The 14,768-nt window shown below is 33.7% G+C and overlaps 1 protein-coding gene across 2 annotated transcripts in view; it reads right to left on the bottom strand.

The window, feature by feature from the left end:
* Positions 1–14,768, bottom strand: part of LOC129224086 (protein NDRG3-like) — a 56,647-nt gene that overhangs the window by 24,905 nt on the left and 16,974 nt on the right. For both annotated transcript variants that reach the window (XR_008580676.1, XM_054858490.1), the window contains exons 6-8: positions 10,070–10,130; positions 8,409–8,573; positions 1,108–1,211 (exon numbers count right to left, since the gene is read on the bottom strand). Coding sequence is in view for 1 of the 2 variants with exons in the window: in XM_054858490.1 (XP_054714465.1) it covers positions 1,108–1,211; positions 8,409–8,573; positions 10,070–10,130 (330 nt within the window). In the remaining variant the exon portion in view is untranslated. The remainder of the gene's footprint in view (positions 1–1,107; positions 1,212–8,408; positions 8,574–10,069; positions 10,131–14,768) is intronic.

Here is a 14,768-nt window from a genome sequence, read left to right as displayed (position 1 = left end):
GACATTTTTAATAACTTTTTATTAATGGCTGGAGAAGAAATGTTTTTTCATTTTTGCAAAGAAAAAGGTACTAAAAGAAAGAAAATTCTAATTTAGAAGAGGGGAGGGGGGGGGCTTGAGCCCTTCTTTTCATATGGGCGCCCAAACATGCTATAGTTTCAAAGTAATCAATGTTCAAATAAAGGACACAACAATCAAAAAATAAACTAAATAAATATTGGAATGTATAATAAGTCGAGAAAAGTAATGAAGAAGATGGAGTTATCCATAGGAGTGAATGGGCTGTCGTGTTACATTTTCTACCATCCCAGGATCAGAAATGTACTGAACCAAAAGTTCAATATAAATTCACATTCTAAGCATCGATTAAGCACTATTAAAGCAGAAATGAGGATTTTTTTAAAAAGTGGAGTTAATAGATTTGGCAACTGAAGCATCCATATAGTGCAATAAGAGTCGGAATTTTTAATAATTTATTTTTTTATTAACAATTTTCCAGTGCTTATTTTGTTTTCATATGCCAAATTTTTTATTGATTCCATGAAACAAAAAAACTGGTGCTAATTGGTTGCAACAGCAAGAAACCTTGTTTTTTTTTAATAATCATTATAAGGTACAACACAGGGATGGAGATTCTATTTTATGATGTCTGGTTGAGGTTTTGAAAAAGAACGCGAGTTTTTGAAGACATTTGAGGAAGTGAAAAGCAAAGGGATGTAAGTAACAAAATTAAAAAATCTAGAGATAACTAATACAATTGATAGGAGAACCTCTCCTCTGCTTTGGTGCAAGAAATAGTGCAACTAGCTGCAGTAGGTGCTGCTGTACAGCATGATTTAGCAAAAATTTTTAATGAAAGCCTACCTCGAATTTAAACTTTAAACGCAATTCACTCAAAACTTTAAATTGTCCACTTACATCCCTTTGCTTCTCACTGCCTCATTTGGTGTAGGATGAAACCGTTGCTACAGCGAACATATGGTTTTGTTTTTTTTCCATTCTCAGGGTCATATTAAGCTCCAAAGGTTGACCTAAAATCGGCCACCCTTTTTACCTTAAAAGTTCCCTTTTTTCCTTAAAAATAATTACAACAACGAAAATACTTACTGAACAAAAGATTCAATGATGAGAGAAAGGTTGTAGGGGTTCACAGTTGTCTGAAAGTATTGCTTGTACACTTGAACTAGATCATGACTTCTTTCTTCATATTGCTTTAAAAAATTTAAAGAGATTAACTCATCAAAATTGTACATACACAGTTCTAATGTCAAAAATGTTTGGGTTGAATCAGCTTTTACATTGTGCAAAAAAAAGGTGTTCAAATACCCATTTTTTAATAAAAGTAAAAATGGAAGAGTTGTTTATTAGCTTCATGGGTGGATTTACAGGTTTGGGAGCTTACCACATGGTAATTTTGGGTGAAGCTTAGTCTATCACTTTTTTAAAAAAGAGGTAGAGAACAGGTATTATGACCAGTGGTGTTCCCATAGGGTATACTCCTTATACGACATATACTCTCAAACATTTTTTAGACATATAGCGTATATCCTCAAGCTTCATAAATTTTCATATTATGACATACTATGTACATGATCACATACACAAATTGTGCATAATGGATTACTGGGAGTATACCCTCAGAAAAATTGATGGGAACATCACTGATTATAACTCCCATTGGAGCCTCTATACAAATATAGAGGGGCAAGGGGCTCGCAACTGCAACATTGTAAATCTGCTACTAATTTAGGTTTGTTTGAATTACTTTTTATAAGGATAAGATTACTAATAGAAAAAAGACCATAAGCATTACCTCAAAAAGAATGATTGCTGGAAATTTGGAGCGAAAGGGTCAGTAATCAGGAAAGGGTCAGTACGGCAGACAGAATTTTTATATTGATAAAATAAGCATATAATAATGATGGCAACAATTCTTGTTTCGTAATTTTCCTTCCTTTTTCGTGTTTTATTTTGTTATGTTCGGGAAAAGAAAAAAATATATACAGTAGAACCTCCCAATAAGGGACATGAAGGGGACCAGAAATTTTGTCCCTTAAATAGAGGTGTCCCTTATTCGGAGGTACAAAAATCAAGATTTCCAAACATTAAATAGAGCATTAACGTTATACAATAATAATTAATAAGAATTCAATAATAATTTTTAAAATGCCCTTTTAATTTTCTAGTACAGGCTAAGTCGTCCAGGTAACGCTAGTATTAAATAAAGTTTGAAAATATTTTGAATTTTAAGTTATTTATTTAGAAAAAATTAATTTTAGCAAAAATTTAGTGATGAAAAGTACTTACAGATATTTATTTAAAGTAATCTGTTACAAGGGTTTGTTTTGCAGCACGTAATTTAGACGCATTTTTCTGTACATGTATACTAAAGTCGCTAATGAGTCCGAGTCCTTCACTGTCACCATTTATCAACATAAACTTTTGCAACTGTGTGATATGTCTTAAAGCATCACTATAATTTTTGATTTTGCAATCTTCTTCTGGCTCTTCTTCTTCCTCACTACTTTCAAGATCCTCTGGAAGACTTCCTCCTGCATCTTCAATTTTCTCAGAGATGAAAGCAGTGATATCCTCATTGGTGTCATCAGTGCATACATTTTCATCTATCGCTATATAATCGTTAATCGGAATATCACAGCCAGTGACTCGAGCAAGTTCGGAGAGTTAATTTTCTTCGTTGTTACTTTCATTGACTATTACACCTTGGATTTTAAAGCCTGCTTCTTTAAAACAGTTCTGAACGCAACTTTTGGATATTGAGGAAACCGCTTTAGTGATCCACTGGATTGCATTCAATACATTCACGGACTTTGCGAGCTGAGCACTGTTTTCACTGGAAGCTTGCGGAATAACATGCCTTAAAAACAATTTCCTATATCCAACTTTAAAGTTTTGAATAATGCCTTGGTCTAAAGGATGCAACACAGATGTAGCATTTGGTGGAAAAAATACCAATTTCACAGCCTTCAATTTTAAATTTTGTGGATGTGCTCTACAATTGTCAAAAAATAACAAAATCTTCCTCTTTGTTTTGCACATTTTGTCATCAAGAGCAGTTAGCCATTCTATCATTATATTTTGAGTCATCCATGCCTTTCTGTTGAAATACCACTGAACTGATAAGGTTTTTGGGTTAATGTTTTTGAAACATCTAGGTTTTTTTGCCTTACCAATTACAAGTGGTACTTCAAATTCTCCTTCCGAGTTACAGCAGAGTAACACATAGTCCAGTCAATAGATACATTTAACCTTGCAAAAAATGGGGTCAAAGATTTTATTTTTTTAATTTGTACATATTGGTGCCGACATGGAAAAACCAAGTTATCCAACACGAAAGACCCCGGGAGAACTTTTGGGGGCCGAAAAACCACAAAAATTTATGACTTTTTTTGTTTTTTCCAAAATATCTCCGAAATGGTTCAACTTAGAAAAAAGTTTTAAATGTAAGGTTTAAAGAACATAAAATTTCCTACAACTTTTGTATGTACAACTTTTTTGTAGCACAAATAACAAGCTTGCTATAGCTCTTTGAAAATAGGCAGTTTTCCTCCACTCCGAAAAAAAAAGCTTTCACACCGAAAGCAAGGCGTCATAATTATTAGAACTTGAATAGAAACTTTAGTTTCAGAGAGTTTATCGACAGTTAGAGTAGTTTGAGTTTCTTGCTCCACCCCCCCCCCCCCCCCCCCCCCCGCTAGACACAGAGTAGCATTTCTGGCAGACAGATCGGTTCCCACTAGACTCCAAAAACAAACGATGTATTATGAAACTGAAATACATATATACACATTCATTTAAAGCACATACGACAATGCAATAATTAAAAAAAAAAACCTTCCCCACTGCTCACGAACTAACTTTTCTGATCTGACAGAGGTAGTCTTCATCAGACTCCAATAATAGATGATAAATTGCTATTTATAACTGGATTACACAATATATACATTCATTTGAGGGATCTAATTCGTACATTCTAGTCTAATTATTGCAAACAAAGATGCGATTTTTAAATATTAATGTGAAGGAAAGAATATTAGGCAGCTAATAAGCAAACAATCAACACAGTCATGTATCCTATGCTCTGATACAATAATAATAATAAACCCTCCCCCAGACTCCAATAACATATGATTCATATTGGAGTTTGTAATTGAATTACATAATCTTCTCATTCATTTAAAGCACATAATTTGTACCATCTATTCTATTACAAGTGAAAATGCAATATTCGAAAATATAAATGTGAATGAATAAATATTAGGGTGATAATAAGCAAACAATAGACATAATAATGCATAAATAGAGGTACAATAGCAATACGTAATGAACACTTTGAAAAAATTCTGCAGAAATCGACTTTTTGAGGCCTGAAAAACTCCAAAGAATTACCTTTCAAAATGAAAATCCAACTGTAGAAGCTTAATACAGATTAATTACAGACAGAATAATACAGATCTAAATTACAGAGAGATTCATTCGACCTTAAAGCAAATAGAGAAAGGACAACAGAATACGCTGTTTATCTTCTTCGAAGCCGTTTTGAAGGTCCAGGTTCTCCCGGTTCAGAATCTGTAGGGGGTAGAAAGAAGCTGTGGTCCTTTAATTATTCATCTCCTTGTTGCGGTAATTCCAAAAGCTCCTGGAACAAATCATCTTCTTCAGGAGTCTCATCCAAAGATGAAATTTCTGCAACATTTTTACAATTTGTGCCACTGCAGTGTTTGCACGTGCTGGAGCATTTTAAACGTGCCTTATGACAAGAACAGGCTCTAGTGTAATTTTTCTTGTAGGTACAAGGTACAATTTTCAAAAGATTCTGAGTAACTGAATCTCTTTTCGTGTCAACATGCATTAGATCTTGCGTTCTGCGTTCCCAACCCCACTTCTCTGGATCAGTTATGTTGCTCAACTAACTTTGAATTTGGTGGTAGAACCGATATGAGTGATAACGTCCCCCCCCCCTCTCCGCACGTTGGAGGTAGCCCTTCAAGATTTATCTTAGCCCTGTACTAGTTTTATAAAAAGATTAAATTGCAAAGTATCCAAAGATAGGTTCAAACACTTTACGTCACCTGTGTATAATATTTGCAAAATGTTTTCTCCGGCTGCAGCTAAGGCATCACGATGACAGATTGGGTCCCTAAATTCTTCAATAGCTTCCTTAATTTCAGGAGTTTTTTTCTTTTTTGACTATTTTGTACAACTTAATTTTGCCTTGGCCAAAGATTGCCGAAGTCGTATCACACCCACTAAACGCATGGATGAAAAGAATATTGCTGGGGTCAAACTTAAAAGATTTAGTGGGGAAAAAAACAAATCACAAGCATTCCCTCTTCCAGGTTTTAAAAGGAACAAGTTGCTGAAAGACTGTCCTAAAGCTGTCTTCAGCACCAACAGATCTATATCCTCTAGCCCACTATAACAAATTTTTCAATTTATTTTGCCTTTGAAAGAGCAGTAAGTAAGTTGGCATCATCTTGAGTCTGCCTGACTTCAATCTCTTCGAAATATGTCTCAAGAAGTTGAATAAGACGATTCTTGTTGTTATAATTTGCCAGAAATCTTTCTTGAGGAATTTAGTTAACATGTTAGGTTCAACCATTACTTCAAGGGAAGAGATTGATTGCTCATTGATATAGCATTTTTGACAGGCAGTGTGAATTGTCACTTCTTTTAAGAACTTCAAAAAAACGCTGATGTTTTTCATTTTGCCGTTTTGCGCTGCATCTTTGAAGATTTTATATTCCCTTTTCCTTCACAATCTTTACTTCGCATTCACGCAAACTGATTTCGCAAATAATAATAATAATAATAATAATAATAAAACACCTTGGTCAGGCGTATTCATTTCTAGGGAAAAAAATTGTAATACAGAACACACAAATCGATAAAACATACTCTGGCTCAAACGCTGAAGTGACCAACATAAGTAGCTATTGAGTCGCTTCATCTCATTTGGAGAAAAAAAGGGGGGATGGAATGGGGGTGTTTTGTTTAAGTTAAAGGGAACGGAGGCATTTACCCTCAGTTGGGAAAGACAAATGATTTCCAAGGTCAGACTGCCGGCGTTTCTCCTTTTTTCCTCTGTTATCCGATGCGCTTTCACGCATTTCGCTGAGGGAGTTCAGAAAAAGTGTGACTTTCAAGAAGCTGTAACTCGCTTGCTTTTCATGCTACAAAAATGTTGTAATGACAAAAGTTGAAGGAAATTTAATCCTCTTTAACACTTGCTCTGGAAGTTTTTTTGTAATTTTAACCATTTTTGAGATATTTTGAAAATATTACAAAAAGTCACAATTTTTGGGGGGTTTTCGGCCCCCAAAACTTTTCCCGAGGTCTTTCGTGTTGGATAACTTGGTTTTTTCATATTGGCATTAGTATACACAAATTTAAAAAATAAAATCTTTGACCGCATTTTTTGTAAGGCAAGCCCGTTTTTTTCTACCTATTGACTGGACTAACAGTTAACCGTTCCTTAGAACTTTTTCCGCCAGAACACTTTTCTCCTTTAAAACATAAGGTTTTATTTGGCAAAACTCTGAAAAACAGTCCAGTTTCATCAGCATTGTATATGTCCTTAGCTTCATAACCTTCACAAATTTCTGTCAATATTTCCAGCCATTCTGTAACACACTGCAAATCTACAGATTTTTCTTCCCCACAAACAGTTTTAAAAGTAACATTATGACGTAGTTTAAACTTCTTCAGCCATCCATTAGAGGCCTTAAAGTTCTGCAATCCTAAACTTTCGGCAACTTCTTTCGCCTTTTCTTGCAACAGTACTCCACTAACTGGAATGTTCTTTCCTCTAATAGCCGAAAACCATTTAAAAACTATTTGATCAATATCTTCTCCTTCAGTTTTCCTAAACTTAACAGTTTTAGAATTTTCATTTGAATTTGTAATCTACAATCTTTTTATTTCTTCTTTTTCCTTTAGCACATTACTTACTTGGTTTTTACTTATTTTAAATTTCTCACCTAAATCCCTTAAGCTTAGTTTTTCATTTTCTGCCACATTTATTACTTCAATCTTTTCTTTCAAAGTTAATCTTTTTCTTTTAGAAGCCATGGCTAGAATTAAAGCTTGAAAACTAAACAAATTCCTCTCAGCAACAGAGCTCTATATGACCTACCTGACTGGTGACAGGACATTAAAAGCAAAAAATCTCCTTTTTCCTACTGAATCTAAATTTAGCCTTTTAGAATAGTGACTGGGCCAATCAGTCAAGATAATCCCTGCCTTCTCCATTCTTGATTGTTAGTAAGCAACATTCTATGCATACAGCCTTTTCCTTCTCATAAGAAACCTTATCAAACTCTTCTGAACAACACCCCTCCCCCCTGACTTGCTAGTGAAATCTGCTTAGAGTTGAATACACCAGTGTACATTCTGAGACACCTGTGGAGCTTTTTCAAAGGCATTCTCAAAACTTGAGATAAGAATTTAAAAGATGAGTATGAGTGAGGGTGAGAACAAAAGCAAAATCAACCAGAAGTAATCCAGATCCACACTTTGTAAGAAACACCTTGCAGATAATTTCACCCCTTGCCCCTTCTAGAGCAATAGTATGCACTTTCCTGTTATGAATAGAAAATGTCAAGGGCAGTGCTCAAGTTGTCAGTGCTGAACCCACATGAATGGGGAAAGCATTTGGGAGTAGTTTTCAGCTAACATTTTAGTGTGATAATAGTACTTTTTCTTTGTTTATGTTTTGAAACCTATACCATTATTCCCCAGTTAGTTTGTTCAGAAAAAGTGGAACTTGAATTCTAGAAAATTCAATATTTTTTATCCATTTATGCATTAATTTTTGTTTTTTCGTTTCTTTGAGTGTCCCTTAAATAGAGTGTCCTTTAATGAGAGGTAAATACATTGGAGTCTCTATTCAAAGGGACTGGGACCAGCAAAAGTGTCCCTTAAATAGAGGTGTCCCTTATTCGGAGGTGTCCCTTACAGGAAGTACTACTGTATTTAATATTTATATGCATTCTGGTTGGCGAGAGTCATCTTATTAGGTGCAGACTTTGGGTAAACAAAGGTTGAGCACCACTGTATGAGAACAAAAATTTTAAATATTTGTATTTTAATTTTAAAAAATTAGAAATTTGACATTTATTTTCAAACTTTGAATCTTATGCGTGATCTATAGACAAAAATATGTAATTTTTCAGGAATAAATCAGATTTTCAGAGTAAACAAAAAAAAAAAAAAATCTGTGAAACTGTGGGAAGACAGGAGCATTTGGCAGCTATGCACATGCATTAGATCAATCTTCACATTTTTATAATGTCTATAAACTTAGCATTAGTAAAAAAAAAATTTAATTCACATCACATAGTATAAGGAAATATAAGCAAAATATCTTAAAGAAAATATAAGTATACCCTTCCAAAATGGTGCCACATCATATAATCTAGAGTGGACGCAGTCATTCCGGATGATTTCAGATGCATAACGTTCAATTTCTGATAACCCCATTCAGTCCAACCTGATACTGTGCAAGTAGGATTTATAAGAAAAAGACCATCAACACAATCCGGATGTTCTAGCTGTAATAAAAAAGGAATAGAATACTTAAAGGAAAATTTCATTAGTTATGTTATAAAAAATAATAACTTGCGAATTTTAAGGTTTGTACATCTTCTCTGAAAACCCACCGGTTGTACATTTAAATAATTAGACGATTGTTCAATACTTCAATCGATGCCCACATAAGGCGGCAAGGGGAGAGCCAGAAAAGATATTCAGATGTTAAAATTATGAAAATGGAAGATGTTGACGACCTCACTTTTTACACCAAAGACAGGATTAGAGTTTTTTTTTCCTAAGTTTTTTAAACCAGATAACACTCTTGAAATTAAGAAAAAAATTACAGTTGAACCTATCTCGAATTTCACGGGAAGGAAAAAAAAATTCGAGACAAAGAGGTTTCGAGATAAGGAGGTTTTGAGAAACTTGCACAATTTCCACATTGGTTAAGGTTCCACATCTGACCAGTCCACATGTGTACGTTTTAAAACGCACTCATCCACATCCAGAAAAGCACATTTTTGAATTTTATATTGCTGTTTCAATTATTGTTGAAAGCGTGCTAGCCTGTACTAAACTTGGGAGCAATTTCATTTTTTTTTCATTAATGGATTGCCGTTCAAAAATTCTAGAATTTTCTTTTTTCATTATTTGAAAGTATCTTTAACTTTATTTTCACCCCTATCATTTCGGTTTTCTAAACAATCACAACTTCAAGCAAGACAGCAACCACAGAACACAACCTAAACCAGAAAACAAAATGAAACTGATTTTAATTTGGTAATGACCATTAACCACTAACTTGAAAAACTCACCCAACATATCAAATCTGTCAAGCTCACCTCTCACCTCATTGACCCATTATCTGCCCTCAGCTCTGCTTTCGAGAAAGCGCTCGAAACGATTGTCCTTTCATTAGTCTTCCTAGAAAACCAACCTATTCTTGGACAGGGTGCATTTCTCCCTTTTTTTCTTCTAGCTTCACTGCCCTTGAGGACAATGCTACTGCTTCTGTGTTCAAGGAATGTTGTTAGTTGTTTTGAAGATTACTGGGCTTAGACTAATCCGAAAATGACAGCATTGCTGGAATTCGAGATACAGAGGTATTCAGGATTTTTTTTTTCCCCCGAGATAAACATGGAAAATACATTGAATTTTGGTTGCAAATGCAGGGAAATTAAAAAAATTCGAGATAGACAGGTTTTTGAGATAGACAGTTTCGACTGTATTTCAATAGAGCTACTAGTTTGTGAAATAGTTTGACCAAAATGGTTGTTATTTGTGATAAGTGAACAATTTCACTCGGCCATCACTGAGGATTAACAAGCAAAAAAAGAACCAGCCTAAGACTCAGAGTCTCTTGCTTTTTCTTTCTTTTTGTATGGGTGTGTGTGTGTGCAAGTAGATTTATATTTGTATATGTTTAAGTCATTGTCATTATAATTTTAATCAAACTGTAATACAAAAAATAAAAAAAATATATGAAACTTTAAAGATTTTATAATGTTTTACTTACAGCAAAACGTGCCAAAATATTTGCACCAGCACCAACTCCAAATCCAATAAAATGCTTTAAGCTAATTTTCAAAAAGTGATATATGGTGAGATTTTAAAATAGAAAATTTAGTAAAAGCAGTTTATAAAAATACACTCATAATATATTAAAATTTGGTTTAGATATTTAACAATTCCATCACAAATACAACTTGTTACTTCACTTTATTTTTCTTGACGAATGAACATTATTAGTAAATATGTAACCATATAATACAATTACTTTACAATTGAAGTGCCATTAAAAAAATGTCATGGTGAATCACATGCTGAATTAACATGTACAACAGGTAAACAATTAAATATTTTGAAATACAAAATGATTTTCTATGCTTGGTAACTTTAAGATCTAAACTATATAAGATTGGTGAAAATTATTTGTAAGTAAAGTTTGAACAGAAAACTTATGTTCAAACTTTCATGCTTTAGAACAATACAGTAGACCCTCATTTTATGCAGGGGTTACGTTCCACTGAAATGCTGCATAAATTGAAACCGCGCAAATTGAGGCCTAATAGTAGTGGAGTCATTCCACGTCAAATCAACACTATTTGGAGAAATTTCAGGACGCACCGTCACAGATCTGGATGAAACTTGGTACATCAAGAGATTTAACCTAGTTATGAATGAAAACGCTAAAAAAAAAATTTCTTTCTCCTCATTTAGCAGTTATTAATTATTGATTATTCAAATTTTTGTTAAAAAATGCTACACTTTGAGACTGTTAATCCTTGTTTTCTCAGAAACTATAAAAGATACAAGACTGATATTGGTCTTGTTTTAAAGCTCTTTTAATCTGCTTCAATTTGATATGCAACTTAATGAAATTCAAAATTTTGTCATTTAAAATGAAATTTAAATAAATTTTAAAATTTAAATTTCTCAAAAACGGACAATTTTAAAATTTTGAAAAAAATCACAAAATTACTTTGTGTTATCCTCTCACATCTCACCAAGTTTCATATTGGGATCTTAATGGGATCAGTTGATACAGGGAGGACAAGTTTCACATATCTGCCAAAATATGGGTTATTGTGCTGAATAGTTATTATTTTATGTGCAAAAAAATAAATAAATAAATAAATAAATACGCTTCATACATGTTCAATTTTTTATGCAGAACTGTCTACTAGAAATGAAGTTTTTCTTAGTACGATTTGTTCCTGAAAAATAACTCATTAATAAAAATATTAATCATCTAAATCTCATTTTATTGAGAAAAATAAATTAAAAAGAAATAAAATTTTAAAAAAAGAAAGGAAGAAAGGGAAAAAAAGAAAATATTTTCTCTGGGGATGTGAACTTAAAATAATCCACTACAAATTCAGATCTGAAACAGTAAGCTACCCTTTTCATCCCCTTTGCTAACAAAATGAAACAGACTGGGGGTGGCTATTGAGAATGAGATCCAATGGTTCGTCCTGCCTCACTGCTTTTTTCTCCACCTGTCACTGGTTTGGGATTGACCAATTTTTCAACATGTTTCATGTTTTTGCTTGTGGAGTTCAGTCAGCAGTACCATAAAATCTCAAAAGCACCCCCCCCCCTAGTTTCAACTTACTAATTCCAAAAAAAAGGGGGGGGGGGAGGTTATAATCAAATTTTGTTTTTGTAAAATTTGCCAAAATAATTGTTTGTAGCAATATTAATTTTAGAGTACACAAAATAAATAAGTAAATAATAGTTACTATTAATATTAAAGAAAAGGGAGAAATGAATTAATAAAAGCCTGTCATAATTTTATGGCATGGGGGCGACAATATTTTTTTGAAAGAGAGGATTTTGCACCTTAAGTTACCAAAACCCCTTCCAAAAATAATCAAAAGCAGTACACTCACATGAACTTCTTTTGTAACACATATGAACTGAACAAAAAGAAAAGTGCCCTTGCATCAAAAGGCGTCTAGACTTTTGGAAGGAATAAAACTGAAACTATTTTTTTTTTTCTTTTTTGCAAGATCCTTTTTTTTTTTTTTTTTTGTTTTGTTTAAGTCATTATGTTTTCTTTTCTTCTTGTTGTCTTTTTTTAGAAAAGAAAACCAGCACATGAAGAGGGAAACTAAACCTCTAGAAATGCTTGCCAAATAGAGCATAAAATGTTCATTTTTATTTATTTATTTGGGGGGGGAAGGGATGAAGATGATCTGAAAATTTTTAGGAGAGGGGAGGGGGAGGGTATATTTGGGATTGCAAAATGATCCTTCCACAAAAAAAGTGTGGGGGGGGGGAATAGAGGGATTCTTTCTGGTGTTTATAATACTTTCTTGTTCTGTAATACACAATTCCTGTTGAAACTATCTTCAGTCAGCATTCAAGCCTTGTCTTCTGCTGTGCAAACTTCATTTCTTTAACTTTCAGTTATTTTATTTCAGTTGGTTTATGTCAGAACTGAAACAGTCTATTTTTAATCTAATTTTGACACTCAGCGTATTTATATTATTTGCTAAGTATTTAATTTTATCATGAATCATTTAAATTGTTGCAATCCGTTCAAAAAGTATTCTCACTCACACATAAGAAAAGGATTGAGATCTGCAATGCCATGGATGTATTCATTTGTACCAGAAATGCCTGAAAAGTCTAAAATATGTGACAGATGCAGAAAGGAGCTTTTGCGGTTGAAGAAAACCGCTGAGTCAACTGTAGATAATTGTGCCTCCACTAGTCATGAATCACCAGGTGAGAACTTAGATAGGGAAAGTGAGAGTGACAATTACTCGGACAGATCATTACTTAAAGACTCATTCAGATCATTAAATGACTCTATTGTTCAGTTAGGTGAATCCCCGGTCAACAAGAAAAAAAGAAGATATAAGAAATATTCTCATATGAAAGCAAAAAAAATTAGCTCTGCAGTGAAAAGAAAACTTCTTCCAAATGCTGATTCCGATAGTGAGAAAGAGAGTCCAAATAAGGAAATGGTTGATCATTTGATACAAGTTTATCAAAATTGTAGCAGTCGAGCAAAAAAGACAATGATATTGACTCTATTGCCAGATAACTGGAGCATTAGAAAAATTTCTGAAAAATTCAAAACATCGAACCACCATGCACGCCAAGCTAAAAAGCTTTTTAAACAAAAAGGGGTTTTGTCCACTTCCAATCAACATCCAGGGAAAAATTTGCCCATAGAAACTGCTGAGATTATAAAACAATTTTATGAAAGTGAAGATATAAGTAGGCCAATGCCAGGAATGAAAGATTGCATTTCAGTGAAGGACAGTGAAGGCAATAAAGTTAAAATATCTAAAAGATTAATGCTTTGTAATCTAAAAGAAGCATACAAACTTTTTCAAGAAATGTATCACGATGTCAAAGTTGGATTCTCCAAATTTGCCGAATTAAGAGCCAAGAATTGTATTTCAGCAGGACAAAGTGGTACACATGCAGTTTGTGTGTGTACCATTCATCAAAATGTTAAATTAAAAATTGAAAATTCCAAAATGAGCTGGATCACAAATGGAAAGATAAAAAAATATACAGATTGTCTTGTAAAAATGGTGTGCAACCCAGCTTCCATTGACTGTTATTTTTCGAATTGTGCATATTGTCCTGGCATTGATGAGATACAGAAAATATTGGAAGATGGTACAGAAGAAAATATGATTGAAACGATAACATTCCGCCAATGGATTTATGTAGTCAGATGCAATCTGGAAACTTTACAAAACCCACCAATGAGTTCATTGAAATTTTTTGTAATGATTTGAAAGTTCTTCTTCGTCACGACTTTATAGCTAAACAGCAGAGTTCTTTTATGACCCATACAAAAGAAAATTTGTCTCAGTTTGAGGTGGCAGTAGTTTGCGACTTTTCCGAAAACTATAGCTTTGTTTTGCAAAATGAAGCACAATCATTTCACTGGAACAGAAATCAAGCTACAATTCACCCTTTTGTTATATACTTCAAAAATGAAAACAAAATTCATCGCCTTAGCTTTATTATAATCTCAGAATGCCTTGAGCACAACACAGTAGCTGTTCACCTATTTCAACAAAAGCTAATAAATTTTTTAAAATCTAAATTGAAGAAAAGGTTAGAGAAAAATTTTTATTTCTCCGATGTGGATCAGCTGCACAATACAAAAATAAAAAGAATTTTTTAAATCTATGCTGCCATGAAAGAGATTTTGGTATTGAGGCTGAGTGGCATTTTTCTGCCACTGCTCACGGTAAAGGCCCATGTAATGGCGTGGATGGTACACTCAAAAGAGAAGCAGCAAGAGCAAGTCTTCAAAGGCCGTATGAAAACCAAATTACACCTATGCAACTGTACCAATGGGCAAAATCTGACCTTTCAAAGACCATGTACTTCAGTTACGCCAGCCAAAATGAATATATTCAAAACGCAGAACAGCTCTCTCATCGTTTCCAGCAAGCAGTGCCAATACCAGGTACCCAAAAGCTGCATGCCTTTATTCCCTCAAGCTGTGGAACAAAGGTGAGCGCCAAGGCATTTCCTTTTTCTCCATCATCCACTGAATATTCTGTCATCTCAACTGGAGAAAGTGTTCCTTTAATGATGAAAGATCTCAATGGATATGTCATTTCCATATATGATAAAAAATGGTGGCTAAGTTATGTTTTGTCCAAAAATGAAGATAATGAAGTGAAAGTCACTTTCCTCCACCCACCAGGACCTTCTCCTTCATTTTCATATCC

This window comes from Uloborus diversus, chromosome 6 (assembly GCF_026930045.1).
Source record: "Uloborus diversus isolate 005 chromosome 6, Udiv.v.3.1, whole genome shotgun sequence".
NCBI lineage: Eukaryota > Metazoa > Arthropoda > Arachnida > Araneae > Uloboridae > Uloborus > Uloborus diversus.
Note: the sequence above shows the minus strand (reverse complement) of the source record. Positions and strands in the feature narration are given on the sequence as shown.